The sequence below is a fragment of the Siniperca chuatsi genome, linkage group LG1 (genome assembly GCF_020085105.1).
Source record: "Siniperca chuatsi isolate FFG_IHB_CAS linkage group LG1, ASM2008510v1, whole genome shotgun sequence".
Taxonomy (NCBI): Eukaryota; Metazoa; Chordata; class Actinopteri; order Centrarchiformes; family Sinipercidae; genus Siniperca; species Siniperca chuatsi.
Window position 1 is genome coordinate 28,106,818 of NC_058042.1, and position 23,849 is coordinate 28,130,666.

At 41.9% G+C, this 23,849-nt stretch overlaps 2 protein-coding genes across 3 annotated transcripts; one reads left to right on the plus strand and one right to left on the minus strand.

Moving 5' to 3' along the window:
• The first annotated feature begins 1,374 nt into the window (after nucleotides 1–1,374).
• ulk3 (unc-51 like kinase 3) lies at nucleotides 1,375–15,723 on the plus strand. 2 transcript variants are annotated; one of them, XM_044195312.1, is made up of 17 exons: nucleotides 1,375–1,529; nucleotides 2,274–2,418; nucleotides 2,746–2,886; nucleotides 3,192–3,312; nucleotides 3,650–3,745; nucleotides 4,085–4,228; nucleotides 4,972–5,054; nucleotides 6,378–6,533; nucleotides 6,757–6,862; nucleotides 7,005–7,045; nucleotides 7,238–7,340; nucleotides 7,947–8,011; nucleotides 8,405–8,483; nucleotides 10,024–10,064; nucleotides 12,639–12,686; nucleotides 12,950–13,013; nucleotides 14,590–15,723. In XM_044195312.1, exons 2-17 carry the CDS (start codon nucleotides 2,314–2,316, stop codon nucleotides 14,604–14,606), a joined length of 1,410 nt encoding a protein of 469 aa, XP_044051247.1. In that variant the 5' UTR covers nucleotides 1,375–1,529; nucleotides 2,274–2,313; the 3' UTR covers nucleotides 14,607–15,723. The 2 variants fall into 2 exon arrangements, with proteins under 2 accessions (XP_044051247.1, XP_044051256.1); XM_044195321.1 differs by lacking the exon at nucleotides 12,639–12,686.
• Nucleotides 15,724–19,500: 3,777 nt separating this feature from the next.
• si:ch1073-459b3.2 (growth arrest-specific protein 1) lies at nucleotides 19,501–22,944 on the minus strand. The gene has a single exon (XM_044202280.1). It carries the CDS (start codon nucleotides 22,233–22,235, stop codon nucleotides 21,486–21,488), a length of 750 nt encoding a protein of 249 aa, XP_044058215.1. The 5' UTR covers nucleotides 22,236–22,944; the 3' UTR covers nucleotides 19,501–21,485.
• Nucleotides 22,945–23,849: the final 905 nt, after the last annotated feature.

Genomic DNA, 23,849 nt, shown 5'->3' on the forward strand with positions numbered 1-23,849 from the left:
GGGGTTGGAGGGATAGGTGAGTTGGGGTTATCACTACACTAACAAGCCCGTCTGGATAGTTGGGGTTAGCATTGCATCGATCAGCTCATATGGTGAGTTGAGGTTATTCCTTATCTGCTCCATCTCATAGATATCCCAGATCCTTTGTGTCCATCCTTTGGTACGTGGGTGGCTCAGGCTTTAACCACATTTGTAACAGCCTGCATTTCATTGCTGTTAGTAAGATCTGCAATAAATCATTTTCAGCTCTTCCCTCTATGCCTTAGGTTTTACCCCTAAGGCGATCCGAGGGCCTTAATACCCCTCCATGCCTCTTCCCAGAATGGTCTTAGTTTGGAGAAGGACCGGAATATGTGAGAATGATTGCCTATTTGCGCTGCACAATTTCTCCACCATTTGTTAGTGTGTCTTCGCCATTATCTGTGGTGTTCGAAATGATCTGGCAATAACTTTCCATTTGAATCCCCTCCATTTGTTTGAGCTAGTTACCAAGTGAGCTTCAGAGCACATTACCTTCCAGTCCTCTCTTCATATCTCTTTTTGCATCTCAGCCTCCCATCTTTCTTTAATTTATACTGAATTATTCGGGTTCAAAAGTAAAAAATCCTGATATAAGCTAGAGATTACCTTTCCTTCATCATTCCCCAACTCTACATTTATCAAGAATTTCTCTGCTCCTCTGGGATTTACAATTGTGTCCCAGTCTTTGTGTTTAGAGCGCCCCTATCGCGCAGTTGTTATACATAATTAAGTCCATATTCTGACCAACTTTTAAAATTCCTATATCTTATTGGGAAGGTGTGACATTTCTAATTGAGCCCATGCTTGTCAGAGGGGAAATTGATCTGGAAAGCCTAAATGAGGAGTGTATTTCTCTCCAAATTCTTAAGGTGAACGTAGGCAACTCTCCCATTTCAGTCATTTTCAGAGAACCATCTCGAAAGGGAATAGCACAGATAGATGATGCTGGCATTGGCTTTGTTCAGTGTGAAGCCATCGTGTATCTGTGAGGTCTCTGATCCACACTGTCAGAGGTTTTAGTTTGCTGCCCAGAAGTAGTAGGCCTATCTAAGATTTGGGAGTCCTAGTCCTCCTGTTGTTTTGGAAAGTTGCAAAGTTTTAAGTATGGCTCTTGGACGTTTTCCTTGCCAAATGACTCTGGAGAACAATCGGTCCAATTTATCAAATGTGGATTTTGGTATCTCATGTGGTAGCATTTGAAATGGGTAGAGCAACCTGGGCTGTAGCCTACATTCATCCGTATGCTCTCTATGCGTCCTAGTAGGGACAATAGATGGATCTTTCAAATAATATACGCATGCTGAATAGTGATTTACATGTTGCAGGCGTCGCGCCTTGTTTGATTCACGTCAGTTCCTCCCGTAATTTGCAGTAACGGAGTACCAACGCTAGGAGGCAGTAACATATTTTCTGCTTCATTTTAATGTCAGCTGGTGCGACCAAGTCTGTGTGTCGGCAATGTAAACATTAACTTTCCATTCATGTGCTGTGGATTTGTTAGCCTACAGGTACGTGTCAACTATTTACACATCTATTTTTAAAACTATTGAATGAACGCGGAAAGCTCTAACTACTTCAGCATAGTTTTTGGCTAACGGTTTACTAACACTACATTTAGAGTAGCATAACGCTAGTTGTATAGTTACATACTAGCTAACTGTACGTTGCCAACAAAGCAAGTGCAACGTTAGCTAGCTAGCTCCCAAACTGAGGTACACCAAATTCAGTTCAATCAACGGAGAGTTTACAGTTTCCTTGCTTATCAGGAAGACAAATACAGAATACGTTTCAAGACTTTTAACGAGCCTGTCTGAATATGGATTCTTCATGTGGGATAAAGCGACAGCAAACAGTAACGTTAAACTAATTCAGTAAACTTTGAATTTGTTCGCGTGGACAAACATCAGAATAAGAGGCGCCCCTTACATCGAAAAGCATGCTACAGTAAACTCTGTAAATGACTGACCAACACAGTGGTGAAATAATTAACTTGTCTTCTTTATTGTTTTAAAGTGGAATGATGTACATAGACTGTCTCTTAACTAGAAGGTCCATGCACCCCTCTTATAAAGTTACAAGTTAAAGCTACCCCTCCTTGTGCAACACAAGGAAGTGTTAGTGTCCCCACCAGGTCAAAAGATAGCATCACTATTCTGTAGCCGACCTTGACGTCTGACCTCCGACCTCCCTTTAGAAGGGTTAGGATCAGGCCATTTATTTGGTATGAATAGCATATTGATCTTACATTCCAGCCAAGACCTACTTGGGAAATTTGATGTTGCTGTCATCAGCATGGCTTCAACCTCCAGCTTTGCTCCTCCAAAACTGGCTGACTTCATCCTCACAGAGCGGCTGGGCAGTGGTACCTATGCTACAGTCTACAAAGCCTACAGAAAGGTGAGATTGTGGAGGAGTCAGGGGAAACATCACATAAGTCCAGCAATTACTACAACATTCATATTTATATTTGAACTCAAGGTTTGACTCAGGTGGCCAGCAATTAGGTTCCCTGTACTTTTCTTGACTTTGCTTACCATGCCTAATAAACTATGATATTTCAATGACTGTGATTATAGATATTAGCCATTATTAAATGTGCTTTCTACACTCCCAGTTTTGTGTTTTACAAGCTTTTACAGTCCACATTGAGCATTTTTCAGTCTAGTTTTGTCATTAAAAGTGAAAGCAAAAGTTGAAGTTTAGTTCTTGCCTGTGATGTTGCAGGGGGGCAGTCGAGAGGTGGTGGCAGTGAAGGTGGTTGCAAAGAAGACTCTGAACAAGGCATCTACAGAAAACCTGCTCACAGAGATTGAAATCCTCAAGACTATGCGTCACCCTCATATAGTCCAGCTGAAAGACTTTCAGGTAAGCTCATTTATTGCTTTTAGATTTGTTGTAGCTTATACAAAGGATCTGTTGTGAATACATTTTTTCCAGTCCATAAGATCTACTGAAATGAATGCCCTGTGTATTTAAACAATGGTGTGTGCATCTATCCATGTGAGCTATATGTTGATTTAGGGGGCCATGGCATCATTAGAAGGCACAGCAGGAAAACATCACAAGATGGTTACGAATTTTGTGTCCAAAAAGTTTTCTGGAACAATAGCATCAGTCCTGGTCTTGCTTCCAATCTTTCCCTGAGTGTCTGAATTCTTCTCTTTCATCAGTGGGATGCTGAGAATATTTATCTGATCCTGGAGTGGTGCTCTGGTGGCGATCTCTCCCGCTTCATTCGCAGTCGCAGGATTTTACCTGAGAGGGTGGCCCGGCGCTTCCTGCAACAGATAGGTGAGTCAGTGCCAGACTGGGTTACAATCTGTTTGCAAGTAAATGTTCTTGTTTATTTTGACTTTAGTAGATAGGATATGCATTTTTACATTGATTCCTTGTCAACAGCTTCTTTTCGTGCCTTCTTTTTTTTATCTAGAGAGTTTACACTTATTTTCAGCCATGCATATGTAAATTGTTTGGAAAAATTGGTAGACTTCACTCTTGTGGTAGAAATAAGGTATATATTCTTATTTAGTGCAAGTTTGTGCTTGGTGCAAACTTTAGGACTGCATGATGTGAGTTCAGTATCACTGTGTTTCTCTCATTGTATTTGTATGTGTGTCTGCACAAACAGCCTGCGCCCTCCTGTTTCTTCATGAGCGAAACATCTCACACCTGGACTTGAAACCCCAGAATATTCTGCTCAGCGGCTCTGTCCTCAAACTAGCAGGTGAACGCACATTGATTTGCATGCGATTGCTATAATTTTAGCAATGTAACAGACACCAGAAGAACTGAATCATTGTCATGCTATTGTGCTGTTATGTTTGCAGAACATGAAAGTTAACTTTTTTTTGCTGCACAGGCCACATTTGCTTGTTCATGTTGTATTAACATCATATCAAAGGGTTCTTAAACTGGGCTGGCTTCAAACAACACCCCTTTGTGTATTTTGCATTATGAACATGTCAGTTGGTAGAGCTATACAAGAGTGTAGGACAGTTTTAGGGGGATTGTATCCACTGGAATCGCTCACAGTGAACTTGTTTACATTCTGATTTCCTCTCAGATTTTGGTTTTGCCCAGTACATGTCACCATGGGATGAGCAGAGTGTCCTGAGAGGTTCTCCTCTTTACATGGCTCCTGAGATGGTGTGCCGCCGCCAATATGACTCCAGGGTAGATCTCTGGTCAGTAGGAGTCATTCTTTATGGTGAGTACTTAGTGTTTACCTTTTCATCTCTCTTTTGAATGTGGAAACCCCTCAACATGAATTACACCCTGCTTCAGACGATCTGTTAATTGTAATGCTGCTTCATTATATATTCAGGGGACTAAAACGTATTTCCATGCACAGAATCTGGTGTAACTGAGTCTTGTGCTGTGTCGTGTGAGTCCCCCTTAATAATAAGTTCTAACATCTCAACATCCCTTCTTTTTCAACAATAAAAGGCTAATCAGTTGACTGGCCCTGCAGGCTTCAAAGAGCGCACTGAGTAGGTCGCAAACACAATTGTGCCATTAATCATAAAATGGCAGCCTGATTTGCCCCCACTTTTTAGTGGGGTACAGTAATTGTACAATAATAGTGCAATAGCACACTACAGTAATTGCACTGTGTGGAGTGACAATGTATATAATACATAGTGGGAGGAGCGCTTGTCACTGTCAATCATGTAAGCCAAATAGAGTAGCATGTAATTTACTGACTCTTGGCTGAGATTTTTTCACTAAAGACCAAAATAATTCATGTCAATGACAAGTGTAATGGAAGAGATAGTTAAAGTAGCTAAACTAGAATAATTTTTAAATACGGTATAAGCATCAGAAAGCATGCATGCATACCCTTTACCAGAAACATAATGCACAGAAGGTGCATTTGTTTTCATTGATTAAAAACACACTGCAGATTCTCCTTTTGGAATAGTCTACTCAACATTGTTTGTGTGCATGTAGAGGCACTGTTTGGGCGAGCACCATTTGCATCAAGGTCATACGCTGAATTGGAGGAGAAGATCCGGAGTAACCAACCTATTGAGGTAAGCGTTGAGCAACAAACAAGTTCCTCATTAGTGAGTTGCTGGACTGAGACAGTCAGCAATCCTGCTGAAAAAAGATGAATGACTCACTTCTCGCACTGCTGTTCTAAAATAGTGCTACATTGTGTGCTACATATTTGTCATTTGACGGATGCACATGTTGAGCGTACTCCAAATGTCGAATACTGTATTATCTCTAGAATAATGGAAATCTGTAAAGCGTTATATTTCATTTAGTAATTGTTTCAGTAACTGACACTATGCTACGACAGCACATTAGGGTGTAACAGTTTAAAAATAAAATCAAAATAGATGAAATCATCCAAATGTACATACATCACCACATCACCTGGGAATTAGAGAACTTAAAAAACATTAAGTAGTACTTTTAATGGCCTACGTCATCTCTATTATCCTTGTAATTAAATTTGAAATGCTCAAACTGAATAAAAATCAAAATGCAAGAATTAACATTTCCTGTTAAATGTATGTCCAACCCTGCTATAGAAAGCAAAGCAGTATGGCACCAAATGTTTCATTGATATGCCCCTGTAACAGTTTATTAAAACACATTGCCGCTGAGTATTGGGGGGTTTTCTCACTGTATTTGTGAATTTTCACCATTAAACCACTAGATGGCATATTTTCACAGCATACTCTTATCCCACTCAAGGATGACTGGCAGTGGAGGCGCTCAGCTGAAACAAGGACTTATTGCGTATCTCCAGTTACCTATCTAAAACTGATAGGAGCAATCTGGGATACAAATGCAAAAAATAGTTTTATGTGTTTGTAAACATGCCTATATAATCAGTTATGACCTGTTAAGAAACACAAATTGGTAATGTCTCATCTAGAAGTCAGTTGATTTAATGATATATGTGTAAAAACACAATTATTAATATTGATTAAAATGCTAATTAGGTGTTTAAAGACTTCAAACAAGACTTTTTTTCTTGAGTTTAATATGTTGAAATGAAACCATAACTGATTGCTGGCAATTAAAAGTCATAGTTGGGTCTCGATTTACCCGCTGCATACACAAACCAAATGTTAATTACATTGCGACAGTTGGGGCTTTTAATGATGGAGGGCTTTTAAAAACACTTGAATTCTTGTGTCAAACATTAGGCTTGAGCTAAATGGATTGCATTAGCATATGGTCTATTACCCAGGGATTCACATAAAGAGTTTTAAGGTCATCGTTTGATAAAAAGTAGCAATGTGAGACTAGAAGGTCTCTGGTAACAATCTGCTGTCCTTTTCCCTTGGATTGTCCTGTGGATTGAGTGCAACATAATAAGGTCGTGTTTTGTGCATCAGCTCCCTCCTGGGGCCAGGGTATCCAAGGACTGCAGAGACCTTCTGTTGCGACTGCTAGAGAGAAATCCAGATGCCCGGATCACCTTTGCAGAGTTCTTCACCCACCCTTTTGTGGATTTGGAGCACATGCCGAGTGTAGAGAGCCTAGTGAAAGCGGTAAGAGAATAAGAAGAAAGGGATGTATGGGCTGGCATGTGTGTGTCTACTCTAGATGACCATGAATAATGTGTGTGTGATTGACTGAGCACATGTACACATTTGTTAGTCTAGCTCATGCCTGCCCCACATGTGCCTTCACACGTGACTCTATGCATGCATAAGCAATGGAGAGTTGTGCATTTTGCATTCAGTGATGCTAGTTCCTATTTCCTCTTTTCAGAAAGAGCTGGTCCTGCAGGCCATTCAGAAGGACCAGGAGGGCGAGAGGTCCGCTGCTCTCTGTCTTTACTGCAGTGCCCTTGAGCACTTTGTCCCCGCTATTCACTGTAAGAGCGACATCCACTCTAATATCCTGTCGGTGGCTTAGGCCCTTCAACAATGCACCACCTTTGTTCCACCACCATAAACTGGCAAAGTAAACGCACTAAATGTAAAACCAAAACATCTCTTCCCTTCCGCCCTCCCCAGACGAGACAGACCGACAACGTAAAGATGCCCTCAGGCAGAAGGTAGGCCTGAAAACACTCCCCACATTCACATTTGGATTACTTTCTATTTTCAATTGGTCTTTTTTTTTTTTACACTCCAGTGGCTTTCACTTGGAATGAATTCTCCTTTATGAATACCATATGGTGTGGATGGAGAGCATATGGCGTGGTTGACATGATTAAGTTGAGTCAATGTAAGAGGACTTCCCGCAGGTCAGCCAGTATGTGTCCAGAGCCGAGGAGCTGAAAGCCCTGGTGGCCTCAGACAACAGACTGAGCTTTGAGGAGGCCCGGACCTCCAGGGATGTCCTCCGAGGTAATGAGCACAGCTCAGTGCAGAGGCAGGGCCACTGTATGTCTGCATTAGCCTTGTATGATCAGGAGTTGTATGACAGGGCAACTTGAGTAATGCAATGTTTGTTTTTGTACATGTTTTTAATATAATAATCTGGGTTTAGTAATCCCCCCCCCCTCTATAATTATTATTCCTGGAAGTACATACATCTTCAATAATGTGCTATTTTAGTCATGGAAAAATGCATTAAACCGCTGTATACAAGAGAGCAAAGATGTTTGATCCTTTCTGCTACTTCTTTAATGAATTCTGTGAGGAAAATTTAATTTTCTTTTCCCGTGCCCCAGAGGTCAGAGGTTAGGGTCAGCAACAAAATGGCAGTTCTGGGTCTCTTAGGGATTTGATGTTTTGCTCAAGGAGACTTATTCTCTATTACCCTGTTGCCCTAAAATAAATATTATGAAATCTTAGGTATCCCAAGTCCATAATACTGGCGTCTTAAGATACTGTAGGGGACATGCTGATTACAAAATAATGCACATTTTCTAGTAGAATGAATTGATGGTGCGTTTAGACTGATATACAGTAGGACTCAAAGTAGTGTTTACTGTTTTCTTTCAACTCCAGAAATGTCTCGAGACCAGCCACGACTTCTGGCTGCTGTGGAGATGGCCTCTACTGCCATTGCTAAGGTTAGAAGGGGGTACTGCTATATGATGCTACTGCTATAGAGATGCACACAAAGGCAGTAATACAACAGAAAAAAAAAAACAGCAGGGTACAAACCAATCCCCTCTCACAGATTGCTTTCCAAACCACATCCTTTAAGGTCATTGGTAAACCAAAAACATCTATTTTGCGGTTTTGCTCGTCTGACACTTTGTTAGTTGTGCAAACTTTGTTATATTTGTGTGTCTCTGCTTTTTACAGCCTAACATTTTTAGAAGTGAACAACAACGAATAAACCCATTTTGCAGTGCTAACCGACTGAAATAGCTGAACAATGCAAGTACTCGAGTAGCCCATGTGTCTCTGTAGTCAGATATAAAGCAATGTTTTGCCTCATTTTCAACCTGTCATTATAGGAGGAGAGTGGATTGGATGATCATGAGACCCTGGATGTGTACCAACAGTGCTTAGGAGAACTACTGTTGGCGCTAGCAGGTAGATAAAGTCCTTTCTTTCCATACAAGATGTCTTTATGCAATTATCCTGTCCTTTGCTGCTGTTTGAGACTGAGCCCCTCCACTGGAGCCCAAAGTTAAAGTGCCTTGCTCAGGGACACTTTGGCAGTAGCTGGTGACCGAGGAAGAAATTTAAACCATATTGTAGTCCCACATCTAGTACTTCTTCTGCATTCAGAGACATCACCTCAGACCTCAGGCAGCTGTGTGTGTGTTTGCACACATTTGTTATTAGAGGAACAGAATAATAGAGACTTTCAGACACAATGAGCAGACTGCGAGAGAAATTCATTTAGAGTTGAGGGTACAGCCAGAAACTGAGACAGGTCAAGAAATGGCAGAACAAAGAAAATGATACCCAAGGGAAAAGCTGGAAAAGAGAGACAAAAAACCACTTGGAGAGAGAGTAAAGATATAGGGACTTAACTGTAAACAGAGAGAGACAAAGTCTGAACAGGACAGAGAGACTGAGAGAGATAAAAACGACTTGGAGAAAATCTCAAAGAGAAGGAAAATGAAAGTGATTTAGAAAGAGAGTAAAAGATGAACTGACAGACAGAGACAGAATGAAGCAATTGACTTGGAGAGAGAACGGGGACACTTAATAAGCGACAGACAGACAAACAGACAGGAACTACAGAAGAGACTCCAGTGACTCTGTCTGTGGCCTGGCGTCCATTAGGCCCGGCTCATGAGCTCATCTGGAAGATCGGCCTAATGGAAGAGGTGGGATAGAGTGATCCAGATGTGGCTTTGAGCCGGGATGAGACCCGGTGCCAGCACCCTGTGTGTGGTATGAGTGCCCTCCCATCTGCTTCCCATTCAGACAACACACTTTATTTCTTTGTGTTATTACACACTGGAAACAAATAAAAACTATTATCTCTCTAATAAACAAGAGCTCTAATCATCCAGTGCTGTTGAAGGTTCATCCACTAGGGCTTAAAGGACCGAAAGACTAGAGTTGATAGATTGTAGATGTTACACTTATTGCCTAATGTAGCTGAAGAAATAGTTTACAAAAACACAAGAATTGATGTGAGCGTTTTTATTAGATGTGTTAAGCAGAACCTCATCTTGTCAGTGGATCAATAATATATGATATACTGGTCCAACTAGTCCCATGCCATCCTAACGAGCCTCTCTCTCGCCTCGATGTGTGGCACAGCAGATACCACCAAGGGCATTGTGGGGAGAAAACATTGGTTCTTTGTTTGGCTAAGAGCTCTTTGTTACACACCAACATGCCTTGCCACCAGAGAGCTCTCCTCCTCCCCCTCCTCTCTCTCTCTCTCTCTTCCCTCTCTGTCACTCTCCCCTCCAGGATGACTGACTGTGAAAACACTGGCCTACATTAGAACCAATTCCACCCTTGAGCCCCCAGTCTACACGCTAGCGAAATCCAATCTAGTAGTTGATCTCTTCTTGAACAAACAAGGTGATTAGGTAGTGGACTCTCTACACCCTTCCTCTCCTCATTATTCTCTGTATCTGTTTTATTTTTTCTCATGATGAGCCAGCTGAGCCCCAGGGCCGCAGGAGAGAGCTGCTCCACAGCGAGGTGAGTAGGCAAGGAAGGGCTTCTGGTTGAGTGCTCACGGTAGGAATGACTATCTGTCACCTCCAACGAGCCCTCGGCTGATCACCTAGCACAGTGGCCACTCCATCACATGACCCGTGAGCCTTTTTCCAGCAGTCACATGTGCATGTTTTTTGTGGTAAAGGCCAAATGACGTAATCCATCATCTATATTACTGTTACATACACACTGTCCACTTTATAATTGGATACTTAAAGCAGCTGTAATCAATGTTTTTTTTTTGTTTGTTTTTTACATCATCAATGGATCACATGACCACTTATATGTGTAAAGACTCACACAAACAGAGAATTATCATCCAACTCTGCAGTTCCCCTCCGCTCTGCAAAGTTTTATAACACTGTTCAGCTCATTGGTTTGGTTTTATGTCCCACAACTTTACTGTTTTGGTTCACTCTCACTGCTCTCATTAGCGTTGTTTTGGGCCCCAGCGGGCAGCTTTATTATTATTATTCTTTTAGAAATAGCCCTACAAACCGACTGTACGCTGTCCGCGACTAGCTGGTGAACATAGTGGAGCAGTAAGCAGCTAAATAGCCAGATATTTCCCTCAGGAGTTGGTGGAAACCAAAAAAAGTGACCACCTGAACATTAGATTCATCAGGTGGCCAGAAACGCAACTCTAAATGGATGCTAATGTTGCTTGTATCTGCTGGATGTGTAAATAGACAACTGTTTGCTAACAAGTTCACCATATTAACTTAAAAGGTGATATTATGTCATTATTGTGTTCGTTTTGGAGCTTGTTTCTGCTGCACCCAAGTGGCAAAAAAAAGAATCTGTTTAAACTCCCTCAACTAAAGATTAAACTCTGATTGTCACTGTCATTAACAATCATCTTAACTGAATTAAAGTTGAAATTGAAATGAACACATCTAGGTATCGTGAAAGAACAAAAAAAAAAGATGTTTGCTTTAGACAGCAAAATGGCTTTTGTGTTCCAATCGATGGATTAGATAAATAATAGCAATAATAATCAACCTTAATAAAAAACAACAAAGTGCCTCTATTTACCTTCTCTTGTCTTACTGCAGTAATAAGACCCTTCCTTTAGACTACATACATGTTTTTGGACACCAACCCAAACATACTTGAACAAACCTTAAATTTTGATGGTCCAGTAAATTTGCTGGCTCTAACTTTCGGGTAACAAAATACTGAGTAGTAGCATTGATATTGTACTTATTGTAACATATGCAAAGGACTTGTGAATGTCGGCCGTTAATGCTCCAAACCCTTTTGTTTTCGTGTATTGTTTAGCCAGCAACTGAGCCAACAACAGACAACAGTATTTCACCAACAAAGCCCAGAAGGGGGATGGGGGTTTGAGTGGGCCTCATAGACCTCCCTATTTGAAGTTTTATGGGTGCTTGTCTTAAGTAAATTCAGATGCGGCTGTAATAATCTAACACAGCATTAGGGAGGCGGGGGTGGGGGATTAGATGGAAAGCATGTGTATATGTGAGAACCCAAAAGAGCCAACACATGCTGCCATGGCTGGCCTCCATGTGCGATCATATCTACTGTAGAGCACACTTTAGCCTTTCAAATCTGTAATTCAATATCCCATCTTCTCATATGTGAGCCACAGCTTTGATCTATCCAGTGTATGTTGACATATTGTCATTATGGCTGAACATACGTGAGGTCCCATGGCCTTTGTTTCAGTATATGTACCTTAAAACTCTGCAAGTCATCAATACGTCCCATGAACCATCCTCACCCATGTAGGTTTCTTCCACATTTATTGTACTTGTTGATTAAAGGGATAGTGATTTAAAGTTGCTGTGGTTACTTAGGGTTGGGGTCAGGGCTGGATACTAAAAACCTGTGGTCAGAATGATTATTCACTGCAGCAGATCGTTGTTTTAAAGGGACATTATGGAAACCATCAGCTTAGGTCTCCCGTGATTATGACCCTCAGATTTTACTGCAGTAATACCCAAGATACTGTGACATAGTGATTATACAACTAGGTATGAGGTGCAGCCAAGAACCTTCATGATCACCAGAGGACTGATTACCACAGTAAAGAGCACCCTCAAGTATATGATGACAGCAGGCATGAAATGTTTTCAAAAAATAACAGCAAGAGCAAGAAGCACATCGGCAGAGCTGATCAGTTTAATCTGATTTTGACATGGCGTTTATGTCCCCACGCATCTTAAAGTTATTGTGTTTCCTGCTGCATGAAGACATCGTAGTTTACAGTAAACAAGCACAACTCAGAAAATACATCCGGTAATTGAAAGTAAACTAAAAACCTAAAAATGTCAACTTGTTGGTGGTACTGGAGGAAAACGTTAACACACAAAAAGTTATGTTATGACAATGCATCCAATAGTTGTTGAGATATTTCAGTCTGGACCAAAGTGGTGGACCGACCAACCGACATTGCCATTCCTAGAGCCAAGCCGCAAATGTGGCTAAAACCAGTAGAACACATATTGCCAATACATATGAAAGCATGAGCTAACACTTGCATTGAAAGTGTAAATTATAATTACATTTATTGGAATTTTAATCTATCACCAGATTAAAAGCCTCATGACCAGAGCTGAATACCTCAAAAAGCATGTCAAGGTAAGCATGCATTCCTTCCAAATATTCAGCTGAAGGATTAGACACACATCTTCAGACTGAGTAAATCTGAGTACATCTGCCACTGAGAACACAGAATATGTTTGATTTAAAAAAAAAAAAAAAAAAGACTTCTTTTTGAATACTACTCAACATTGATGATGATGTCCAATGAAGATAGTCAAAACATCATCTAAAAACCTTTTAGTCTCTACATATGTATTTAATGTCAATGTTTCGATTACAGGTATGTGTTTATTTTTCAGATGCAGGAGACTCAGAGGGACGTGTCTCTGGATCGAGAACCTCTTGCAGACTCTGTCAGAAGCTGTGAGTTTCCCTGCCGTGTTTCATACACTGCTCCCCTCGTCGTGAGAGTATGTTTTTGAGAACCTTGCAGCCATGCTATATATATATATATATATATATATATATATATATATATATATATATTTACTCTATGGAGTTTTGGTATGGGAAGGTGGTGGGGGTTAAGTGAGGAATTGCCGCCTAAAGTTGTAATGAAATGTCCGTTCATAAAAGGTTTTTCCACTTGTAAAATATGAGCCATTCTCTTGCTGTGCTGGCCACCCCGCAGGACTGTCTGGCTCTTTGATTTCATTTCAGTGCAGCCCTGGGCCGCTCTGTCCTCTGCCCTCTTGTAAAGCCTACCTTGTGAAAGTGAGACTTGGTACTAGCAAAGAGTTACCCTCCAAACACACAAACACCAGAAACGTCGACAGCACACACACGTACACTTCATTCCTTTCACATACTCACATGTAAATTTGCTTTATATATATTTTAAGAATCAGTGTACATTCAGTACATATAACATTTAATATACTGGAACTTCCCTGTCTGTACACTATCTAAACAAACTACTGAACTATATAAAAAGCAACGTATTATTAATATAAGTTACATTTTAATATACTTGAACTTCCCTCGCTGTAACCTATATACAGCCTAATTCCCGGTATTTTCTGGGCTCAGCTCTGGATGGATAGTGGATACCTAAAGCCTAGACAATATCCTGTTTCTGCAAGAAATTCCTGGGGAATTAAGAATTTCAAAAATGGCGATGGGGGAAGGGCACCAATGGCTCTAGAGGCTGCTCAAGTTTCATGAAGAACGTGGCTTCTTATTCTGCTGCTGTTATTTTAATAAAACCACTCCACAGTCAGCCATACTAGCTCTGGCACCGATCCAACAGCAGCTGTACTAGAGAGGGTCACAGCAACGCCCAGGTCTGTCTGCTGACCTTAGACTACACCAAAACATGGAACAGAGTTTTGCTGAGAACCATCACACTGTAACCCTCAGACAATTTACATTTTATGTGTTAAGATGCCCGCAGTATTTCAGTGGCCCTGTTACAATGTCCCCCTGATGCCAATCATCAATTTTTTTGTCACAGTCCTTCAAATCAGTGAGGGAAGGCTAATTTTTGGACTCACCATATTACACCCGTTGTTGAATTTGGGGTCCAGCTGCTGTCATCCTAATGTTCACAGACTTATGGAAAACATAGGAAATCAGCGATTGAAGTAGAAGTCGACAGGATAGGTTGAGGAAATAGTAGGTATAGAGAAAATGTAAATTTAAACCATTTTCTCACATAAGCTAGAAATTATCATCTAACAATGTTGAGAATGTTTAGTCCAAGGATTGGTTTTCCTTTAGACATAAAAGTGTCCAAAACAAATTTAGAAAATATTATTCGGTGTAATCCTGAAGGCAGCAACAGACAGGCCACCTTTGTGAAAGACTAATGTGGTTACTGATCGCATGGAGTCGCCTTAGCTTTGTTATTTGAAATATAGTAAGACATTGAAAAGTGGAAATGTGTTGGTATTTTGAAAACGTGAAACCTGACACACATCAATCATTTCTGTTTTCTCAGCTTGTTGTTTGCAGTGAACTTGACAGCCACCATGGGAACTGGCCTGGGACGCCCAACAGAGCATCAGACTGATCTAACCTGCATCACACCCTAACCAACTCAGAACGCTGTCCGAGTGGGATATTCCAGTTGCCAGCCAAATGTGGTCAATGTTTTGATTGTTGCTGGAAATTTGGCAGCTTGAGAACTTGTGTTTATTCTTTTTGAGGGGAAAAAAAAAACGTTTGGCTGGTAAAACATTGAAAGTAGCTTTTGAATTTTGCGTTTGCACACTGGTGAATGTGAAAGTGAGATCCCTGCTCTTTACACTGTGTTGTTGCACTGCTTAGCCTTCAAATCCCTCCTCCTGACACACCATTGATATGTAAATGCTGGACAGCTTGTATGACAATACCACACTGTCATGGTAAACGAGTTAAACTGAGACTGCTGCATTTATTGTAGGGCAAAACTTTCATTTGCAGCACACCAAAAAAACTGTGAAAACCTGAAAATACAATCAAATGGGAACTGTGACGTTAAGAAGTATCAAATCAATTTGAACTGTAGTAATAAGTATATTATATCGAGGCCTCTGCAAACATGCACATACCACCCCCCCCCCCCCACCCCTGCCTTTACTGTGGCTCAACCACAGGCTCACCATGCCCTCTCCACTGATGGAGCCCTCTTCACCACTATGAGGGGAAAACTGGAGAGGTGCGGCCTCTGCCTTATTTACACTAGACTTGCATTTTCTTAGGTTTGGCACTGGCTGGGAATTTGAGGGATACAGTGAGTTTGGCACTCATGCAAAGCCTTCATAACTAGGCCTCTGTGAAATGGTAAAAAGCTTAACAGTCGGTGGCAGGCCGATAATCCTCGCTGTTGTAGGTCTTCACAGACTGTTTTGATTTCAAACAGGTAAAGCGCTTGAATATTCCAAAAGGGAGCTTTACTTTATGAATTAGATTTTTAAGGCAACTGGAGAAAATACCTGAAACAGGAGTCAAAGGAGAAAAGTATAAATATGTCTGATTTCCACACTGCTGTGTTGTTTTATTTTTTATCTGAATGTTTTTACAGCTGTGATTTTATATTTTATGTATTTATTAAATGAGAAATTTGGTGGGAAATAAAATGGCAATCTCTGAAGTCTCTGTAGTCTGGACGTTTTGTCAACAGCACAAGGTAAACACTCGTCTTTCAGAACCTATGGAAAGATTTATGTGCCGTCGTGGGAGCAACGCTGCTGGTCCCTCGCCATCGTCATCATCTGGAAGGCTGCTCTGTAGAAACAGCTGGCACATGTCCACAAGAGGAAAGCAGGCAAGGGAAAGTAAGGACACTTGATAATTATATGATTCACATGAAGTCTAGAAAACTATGAAAACTGAATTTGGAAATTTCCAGATCTCAAAAACTATGGCAATTACACAAAGAATTCATTACAAGTACATTATCTTTTTTCCTTTTATTGCCTTATATGTCTCTTCTGCCATGTATGATAGATGTAGGTTTTTTTGATTGTACTACATACTAAGTGTATTTTGCTACTTGTTCTACTCTGGACAAGAGAAAGGTAACTTTTCAAAACACTGAATTGCAAAACAGTGAACCATTTTAGAAAGATGGATGTCTTCGGGGTTATCTGGGCTTGGAGAGTACAAATGTTTAACAGAAAGCCTGTGTTGTGAACTGGAGGTGTGGAGTTTGACAGATGTGGGTGTTTACAAGGCAGTGGGTCTACTGAAAGATGCTATTGAGTTGCATTATGGGAAATGTAGGAGCCAGTGGTTTTGGAGCTTACTCTCACGTGGAGAGGCCCGGGTGCATGATGAGAATAATGTTTTTTGACTTTTCAAGTGCATTCATCACCATTCAGCCACTCCTGCATGCAGAGAAGCGTACAGCCATGAAGGTGGACTGGGCCATGGTATGCTGGATTCTAGACTATTTCACCTGCAGACCGCTGTTTGTCCGGCTCCAGAGCTGTCAGTCAAACGTACTGGATAGTAACATGGGCGCACCTCAGGGAACTGTTTTGTCTCTCTTCCTGTTCACCCTATACACATCTGACTTCAGATTCTACTGTACCGTACCGTACCGACTATGCATGTGGACACTACTGGCACTGTTTTTATACATTTTATACTATATTGATGCATATCATTGCACATAGACCTTACATATTTCTATTAGTATTCTTAGGATTTTGTATTCTTTCTTTTGTATTCCTTATCTATACATTATTTATTATTAATTTTCTATTCCCTACACATCTCTGCTGTTGTGAGCCTGAAATTTCCCCTTGGGGATAAATAAAGCGCTACCTACCTACTAGGAAGTAAAAATCAGGATATCTCAGCCTCTGTTGCTTCGACTGACTGATTCTTTAAAAAAAAAATCTGTTTCGTGTGAGTCCCTCAACTTGTAAGTAAGTTGCAATACTAAATCTCTCTGGAGAACCCCATTAAAATAGTGACTCAAAACATGATACAATCTTGGGAAAATCATCAAGGCATTTGGGGAAAAATATATCTAGTTCTAAAAGCAGTGAAATACAGAGTGTGGCTGTAGTTGCCTTAGGTTTAACAAGTGGTTTTCTAATATGCCCAGGACTCACAGTAATGTTTGTTTTCTGCCCTACCAGCTGGTTAATGACATTCACCTGGCATGCCAGGTGTAAATCACTCCCAGACTGTATGGTTAGAACAGCGAGCAGCATGGCCCCAAGTCCTGGAGCAACAGGATGGAGAACCACCACCGGGTGCTGCATTTGTGGCTGTGCTGTGGAGGGGGCTCTAATTGGCTAACGGTGCCCATGGTGTTGGCTCAGCTTCATTGCTTTAATCATGACATGAGCATGTTGCTGCCAGGAAAACTTTGGATGCAATGTTGACCCTTGTGCTTGCTTTGTTGCTTGTTTCTAGGAGATCTGCCAATTTATATTGCCCCCAAAAAGTGCATAGAATATCCTTACAGTAACGTAACCCAGAAAGGGAGATTCTGAAATGGAAATCTTAACAACCCCCCAGTCTCCTCTCCCTAACCACAACCTACGGCATTGTGGCTTTAATTGGCTTCCATTTCACTGCAGCTCCAACAAACACTACTTATTGCCCTTTCCCCTTCCAGGCTCCATCGCTCTCTCTCTGGCTCTGTTGATACTGTTAACGGGACAGCGGTCGAGTCGTATTGGCATCAACGTCACCCATAAAGAGGGATCTCTATGTTCTAGACTTGAAGGAACTGGGTGCCCTTGACTCCAGCACCCCCTGCACTGAAAACAGAGAGCAGGTCAGCCATTCACTGTGGCGTGATGGCGATCATGAATGGAACATTGTACCTATGAGAGACAAGAGCCTCCTAAATCCCCGGGTCACTCCCACTTTGGAGCGGTGAAGAGAGAGTGGGGGTCGGGTTGTTTCAGAGAAATGTTGAATAAAGATAATTTAGAAAATGGGCTCCAGCACAATGCTGCCTCTGTATCCCCCTGTTCCCTCTACACACTCAACTCCCCACGGCTGCTCTGCTCATGTTTGTTTTGATTTTGCTCCCAGAGTTTGGGGGGGGGAGAGGTGGGGAGGTGGTTATGTTGGAGGACTTTAAGATGCATGGCAATGGTTAAGACAGATTGGACCATAGGCAATCTAACTAAACTAGAGGGAGTCATGCTATACTGTAGCTGTAGGCCACATTGTTTCTCTATCTCCTTGTTTTTATGACACAATAGACAGTTGGAAGTGCTTGAGGATTCCTGTGGTTAACGAAAAATCAGGAGAAGCTGTGCAGAAGTTCTCTCCAGGCTTGGAGATGTTGAAATTTTCCACCTGTAACTCAAGTAACAAACTTTTAATTACTCTAATCAAATGTAAGTCTACTTTGTCACGCAAGGCTGGGGACATCCAGGGGGGTTTGCTCCAAGTAACAGAAAGGAGCTTGATGAAAAGGTTGAAGGCAGGTTCAACTAAATCTGTTCCTTCTTGTCCTGGAAAACACTCCACATTTTCTCTCAGTTTGTTAATTTTCTACTCTTGCCACTGCACTTTTGTTCCTTTCGGACATGACTGGAGTTACCTTTGCAGAACAGGTGTACACCTTCCACCTGGCTATAAAGCTAAATGACTCTTTTACAATTTGTTAATGACTTGTAAATACCAAAGTAAGTGTGGAACAAGCCCCAAATGGTTGCTGGCTCTGAAACCGTTGGTTCATTAGAGTTTTGATCATTAGCAAGGATTGTGAATATACTGAAAAGTGCTTCTAATACTAGCTCAGTTGGATCAATTGACATGTTTCATTGACTGTCTCTCTGCCTTCCTCCTCTAAAAAATCATGGTGGTTTAATTACAATTTGAGCCTAAATCCTGATTTGTCTTTTTACTATGAGGATGTATTGCGCAACAACTAGACACTTAGACACTAGACACCAATTTTAAGTTGCACTGACCCAATCCTCTAAATATTAGACAGTGAAACATAGCCACACGTAGTGCTTACTTTGGAGTCACTTGACTGACTTGAGGACAACATATAACCTGCCATCTGATATGGGGAAGTATTCAAATGCACTCTAGTCTTCAAAAAGTAAACTTTCAGGAGTTTGGAAAAATAACTCTTAAAATTAATAACCATGCATTGTAAAATGCATTGTGGTTAAACAATACAGATTATAGCCACTGCTTTTTCAAAGAGAATTTAGTCCATCTACTTCCCAAGCACCACTGAAGCATATACTTCTTTCAACATATCATTTAACATATTCATAGGGTCATGAAAGTTCCCCTGAATCAAAGACACAGTGACTAAAAGTCGCAGTGGATTAAAAAGCCATCTTAATAGGGCTTTAGAGAATTGTTAGAGACACTTTCTTGATCACATTAATTTCTTTCTTGATTTCTCTGTGGACAAATCACATCATTACACAACTTGAGGTCATAAACATTTTATTATAATACTCACCGTCCCACATGGAAGACACTGCTCTGAAGTGTTTACTGCTATGTTCCCGCAAAATGAGATGAAAAATTGAAAACTAAATCATGTCAGGTTTTGTGGCCAAAATCTGAACTACATTTGTGTTTATAATGTATTAAATGCATGTAAGTGACAGTGGGCAGACACTGGCTTATTTTACTGCATATAATTGTAAAATATATACACATTCTTCATATTCTAGCTTCATAATTTAACATTTATCAACATTTTTCAAGACTTCATAACAAAACAAAAAGATTAGTTTGGACATAATTTCAAGTGGCAAAGACACAAATTGGCAGCTTCATTACAAGTGATCAATATTAACAAAAACATTGTTTTTACTTTCCCTCTTTGCTAAACAGCTTAATGTGGACTATCGGTGTGGGCCTTCAAACAGGGAACATTAGCTGCTCAGTAGCCGCACAGAGCATCTCGTCATGTATGTGTGTGCAACTACAAATATGACTCTGATGCATTATTCTCAATCTCTTGTTTGAATTAGTTTGAATTGTATCTGTATTTGTGCATTTCTTTAGAAAGCACTTGGTGCCGATCCTGTGAGTTAAAAGCGTAATACACCTCTTGTTTAGTTAGCAACACTCGTGCTTCTTTGACAAACACTGTGTGTCGCAAAACGGTTAACATTCATTCAACCCATGTTTGACCATTCAGACTACTGCTCATGAGTGAATACCTTGTTGCTCCTGTTGACACACTGTTGGGACACTGCTATGTTCACTGATTATTGTGTGGTTGCTGCGGTGTGTTGCTACACTGGAGATTCAGTAAGGCAGAGCATGACCTGGTGTTTGGTCCGGTGATCCTTAATATCCATAAAATGTACTTTCTTTGTTAGATGAGCTCATCAAAACTTATTCCAACAACTTCCGTTCGAATCACACGGTTTGTTTAAAATTGTAAATCGCATTCATCCACACAAAGTCAAGCCGTGTCAGGCCAGGTAAACCTCTAATCATGAGCAGTGTTGTGGACAAAGTCCATGTGTGATATGTTGACCTATTCGCACCAGCAACAGACAGCTTTTTCTGGCTTGTTGCTTCAGTGTGAAAGCAGTAATAAGGACAGGGGTCCTTTAAAAGCGTGAAAGGGGGCAGGCAGTAGAGAGGAGGAAGAAGGGGTTGGGGGTGTCTCAGGAAAAGTGCAATAAAACAATCATGTGGGGGAGGGGCCCCAGACAGAGTGCTGGAGAGGCGCTTCAGTTAATTTCAGTACTTGATCCCACACCATTGCCTGTCCTTTGACTGTTCCCACAAATATTTGAAGTGTGGTTGCTGCAACAATGCAGAGGCCCCTGAAATGGAGAGCAGAGCAAACAGAGACTGGATGGGTCCAATGTTTGTCTAAGGTCTTAATAAAGCCACACTCCAAGTGCCATTGAAACCAAACCAAACAAACAGGAGCTGGTTTAAGGCACACAAAATGGCAATGCCTTGCAACAAAGTCTGGTGTGGTTCACTGAAAGTATTTCTGCCATTTGTAACAACAGGCCTTCAACTTAGCAACAAGTGAGCAGTTCACTCCGAGCACTGTAAAGGCCATCTGTGTGAAGATTTGAATCACAAATCCAAAAAAAGCAGTTTTCCTGAGTGAGATGTGCACGGAGAAGAATTACTATGCAAACTGTAAGGTTGTGGAAAGCCTACACAAATCACTACTGTGCTCACTGTCACCCTGCAGCTAAAATGGAATGGCAGGGAGACCTGGGGGTGAAAAAATAGCTTCCCTTATCTAGCAGACCTGGGTTTGAGTCCTGTGCCAGCAAGCCAGTGCCCTGCTGAAGAGTCTTTGATCAAGTCACTGATTCCATATCAACTCCAGCTGGACTCATAGCTACCTGGAGAGGTTAAATGAACAGATATTTTTTTTCACACTGTCATTTTTAAATCCAATAAATGTTTCAGGTACCCATCATCTCAGTACAATATCCGTGCTAGAGGAAGAAAGAGGAGCGTCATGCAGCTGGACAATCTCTGGGAAGAAGAGGAAGGATCAGTATACACATCCTCTCTGTCACTTTTAGGGTCATAGTCTTCATCCTCATACATGTCATCCACATCAGGCTGGTCTGAAATAATGTGGTCTCCTATGGAGCAAAGTTTGCTCATGTTCTCCTTGACCACTTCACAGAAAGGCCTCTCCACCCCATCGCAAACACAGCGGTTCAGCAGCATGCCATTTGGGATGAACAGCATCTGTTGAATGGTGGCTTTACACTTGGAGGAGCACTTCCTGCCGTTGAACAGCTGCCCGCAGTATGACAAGTAGGCCGTGAGGGAGGTGTGGCAGTTGCTGTCTTCCTCGCAGCGCTGCCGGGCCTCCATGCACCCTATACCCCCGGCATCGGTCGGGTGTCTGCGGGGGAGACACGGCTCTATGGCTCGCTTGGCGCTGAGGCACTCCAGGTCCTGGGCGCAGTCGCAGGTCTCCAGGTCTGGCCCGCTGCGGGTGTGATTCAGCCTTATCAGCGCGTTGATGCAGTGGCTCGGACACTGCCTCCTCGTTCCTCTGATGTTACCTTCACAAGCTGCTAAGTATTGACTGTATGCAAGATCGCACTCGGGCTCGTCGTGGCACCGAAGGAGCGCCTGCCAGCAGATTAGCTGGGCATCTAAGGCCACCAGCACCCATGGGAGAAGTGCCAGGGCGCTGCACCAACATTTCATGCTTGGATGGAGTTCTAGTTCGGTGTCGTGCACTTTCTCCACCAGCACATTAGGATCAGGTCAATTTACACATTGGATCTCACAGACTGAAGTTCATAGATAATTCCATACATGCGTTTTGCAAACAACGCAGTCAGAAAAAAAAAGTATAAATAAAGTATCCACACACTTGCACGAAAGTTAAATTTGCCTTCTCCCGGTGAGCTTTGCCACAGTGGAATACAGGATCCAATCTGAGTCAGGGAAATCACCACGCGTGGCTGCAAAAAAAGAGGAACAGCGCAGTAACAGTCATTCCGGGAAGCGTGGCCGTTCAAAAGTGGGACAACATACTCCAAAGTGCAGCCTGTGTCTGCTCCACGCCGCCGGTGCAGATCTGAGGCGGACACTGAAACGCGCCGCAGGGCTATCCGAAGTTAACGCGCACTCTAACCACAGTTATTGTCCACAACTCAGTTTGTACACTTGAACTCATCTTTCTTGCCATTGTTGGTTTCGACTCCTCTGTCCAGCTCTTCCAATTTTAACACACATCCATTCCGATGTTGTTGTTGTTGTTTGTTTTGTTTGTTTTTTTTTTTTAGGTGGAAGAGGTTTCTATCTGTCGCATTCTGTCCCGCTATGTGCGTCTTTGTCCCTCTTCTTGCTGTTACGCTTCACGGTCCGCCGAACATTTCCCCACAACACCCCTCCTTCTGTCGAAAAAAAGAAAGAAAAGTTTTTCTCCCCCCCCCCCTCTCCCTCTCCCTCTCTCCCTCTCTCCCTCTCTCATTTACAATCCTGGCCACCGATTGGTCGTCATAGAAGAGTGAGCCGTGGGACCCATTTCCAGGCCTACAGCAGCACAGCTCTGCGCACAAATCCTCTCAGTACACGACGAGATAGGCTGGATGAAAATGTTTATGATTTGCCTTGCATCAAACCCAGGATCTGTGTGGTCCCCTCTTCGCTTGTAGCAAAACACAAATGAAATGGGGGGGGGGCAAAACGCATTCCTTTGCAAGAACTCACATCTGCAACTTAATAGACATAAACGAAGCAAGAGGAAACCTCTGCGATAACTGCCCCGTCGTTTAGGATTTCCCCCCTCTCCCCGTCCTGCCTCTCATTCTGCAGAGTTTTTAAGCCCGGATTGATTGAGAGAATGGGAAAGAATAGTATTTTCTGGCCCGTTTCACCCCAATTGTGTCAGATTGGCCATGCAGTGGCCCAGTGTCTTTCCAGGCTGCATATTGTCCACGCACTGCGGCCTATCAATAGAGAGGGGTTTCAGCATCAATATATTTTACAGCTATCCCCTTTCACACCACACTTGAAAACTACCAATAGCCCAGACTTTTCTGCCATTGAAATGGTAACTAACTTGATTTCCCCCCCGCGCAAAGCAGCTTCAGGTCTGGCCCCCAGAGGCTGTGCCAGTTTTGCACAAGCTCCACAAAACCAGATGCATGCCCGACCTGAGACCTGTTCAAGACTACAATATGACAGATAGCTGCTGGTAAAAAAAAAACAGTTCAGTATCTAAAACATGCATAGAGTTAGCATTAGACCTACAGTGCACATGTGTATATACTAAGGCTCCATGTACTGTATGTACACCAGGTGGACAACAGA

What these genes read in the sequence shown, in the direction of transcription:
- ulk3 (XM_044195312.1), top strand. Translation starts at nt 2,314, where the DNA reads ATGGCTTCAACCTCCAGCTTTGCTCCTCCAAAACTGGCTGACTTCATC. An exon ending in GCGCTTCCTGCAACAGATAG is followed by an intron (nt 3,313 to 3,649) that starts GTGAGTCAGTGC and finishes CTGCACAAACAG; the next exon opens with CCTGCGCCCTCCTGTTTCTT. An exon ending in CTTTGTCCCCGCTATTCACT is followed by an intron (nt 6,863 to 7,004) that starts GTAAGAGCGACA and finishes CGCCCTCCCCAG; the next exon opens with ACGAGACAGACCGACAACGT.
- si:ch1073-459b3.2 (XM_044202280.1), bottom strand. Translation starts at nt 22,235, where the DNA reads ATGAAATGTTGGTGCAGCGCCCTGGCACTTCTCCCATGGGTGCTGGTG.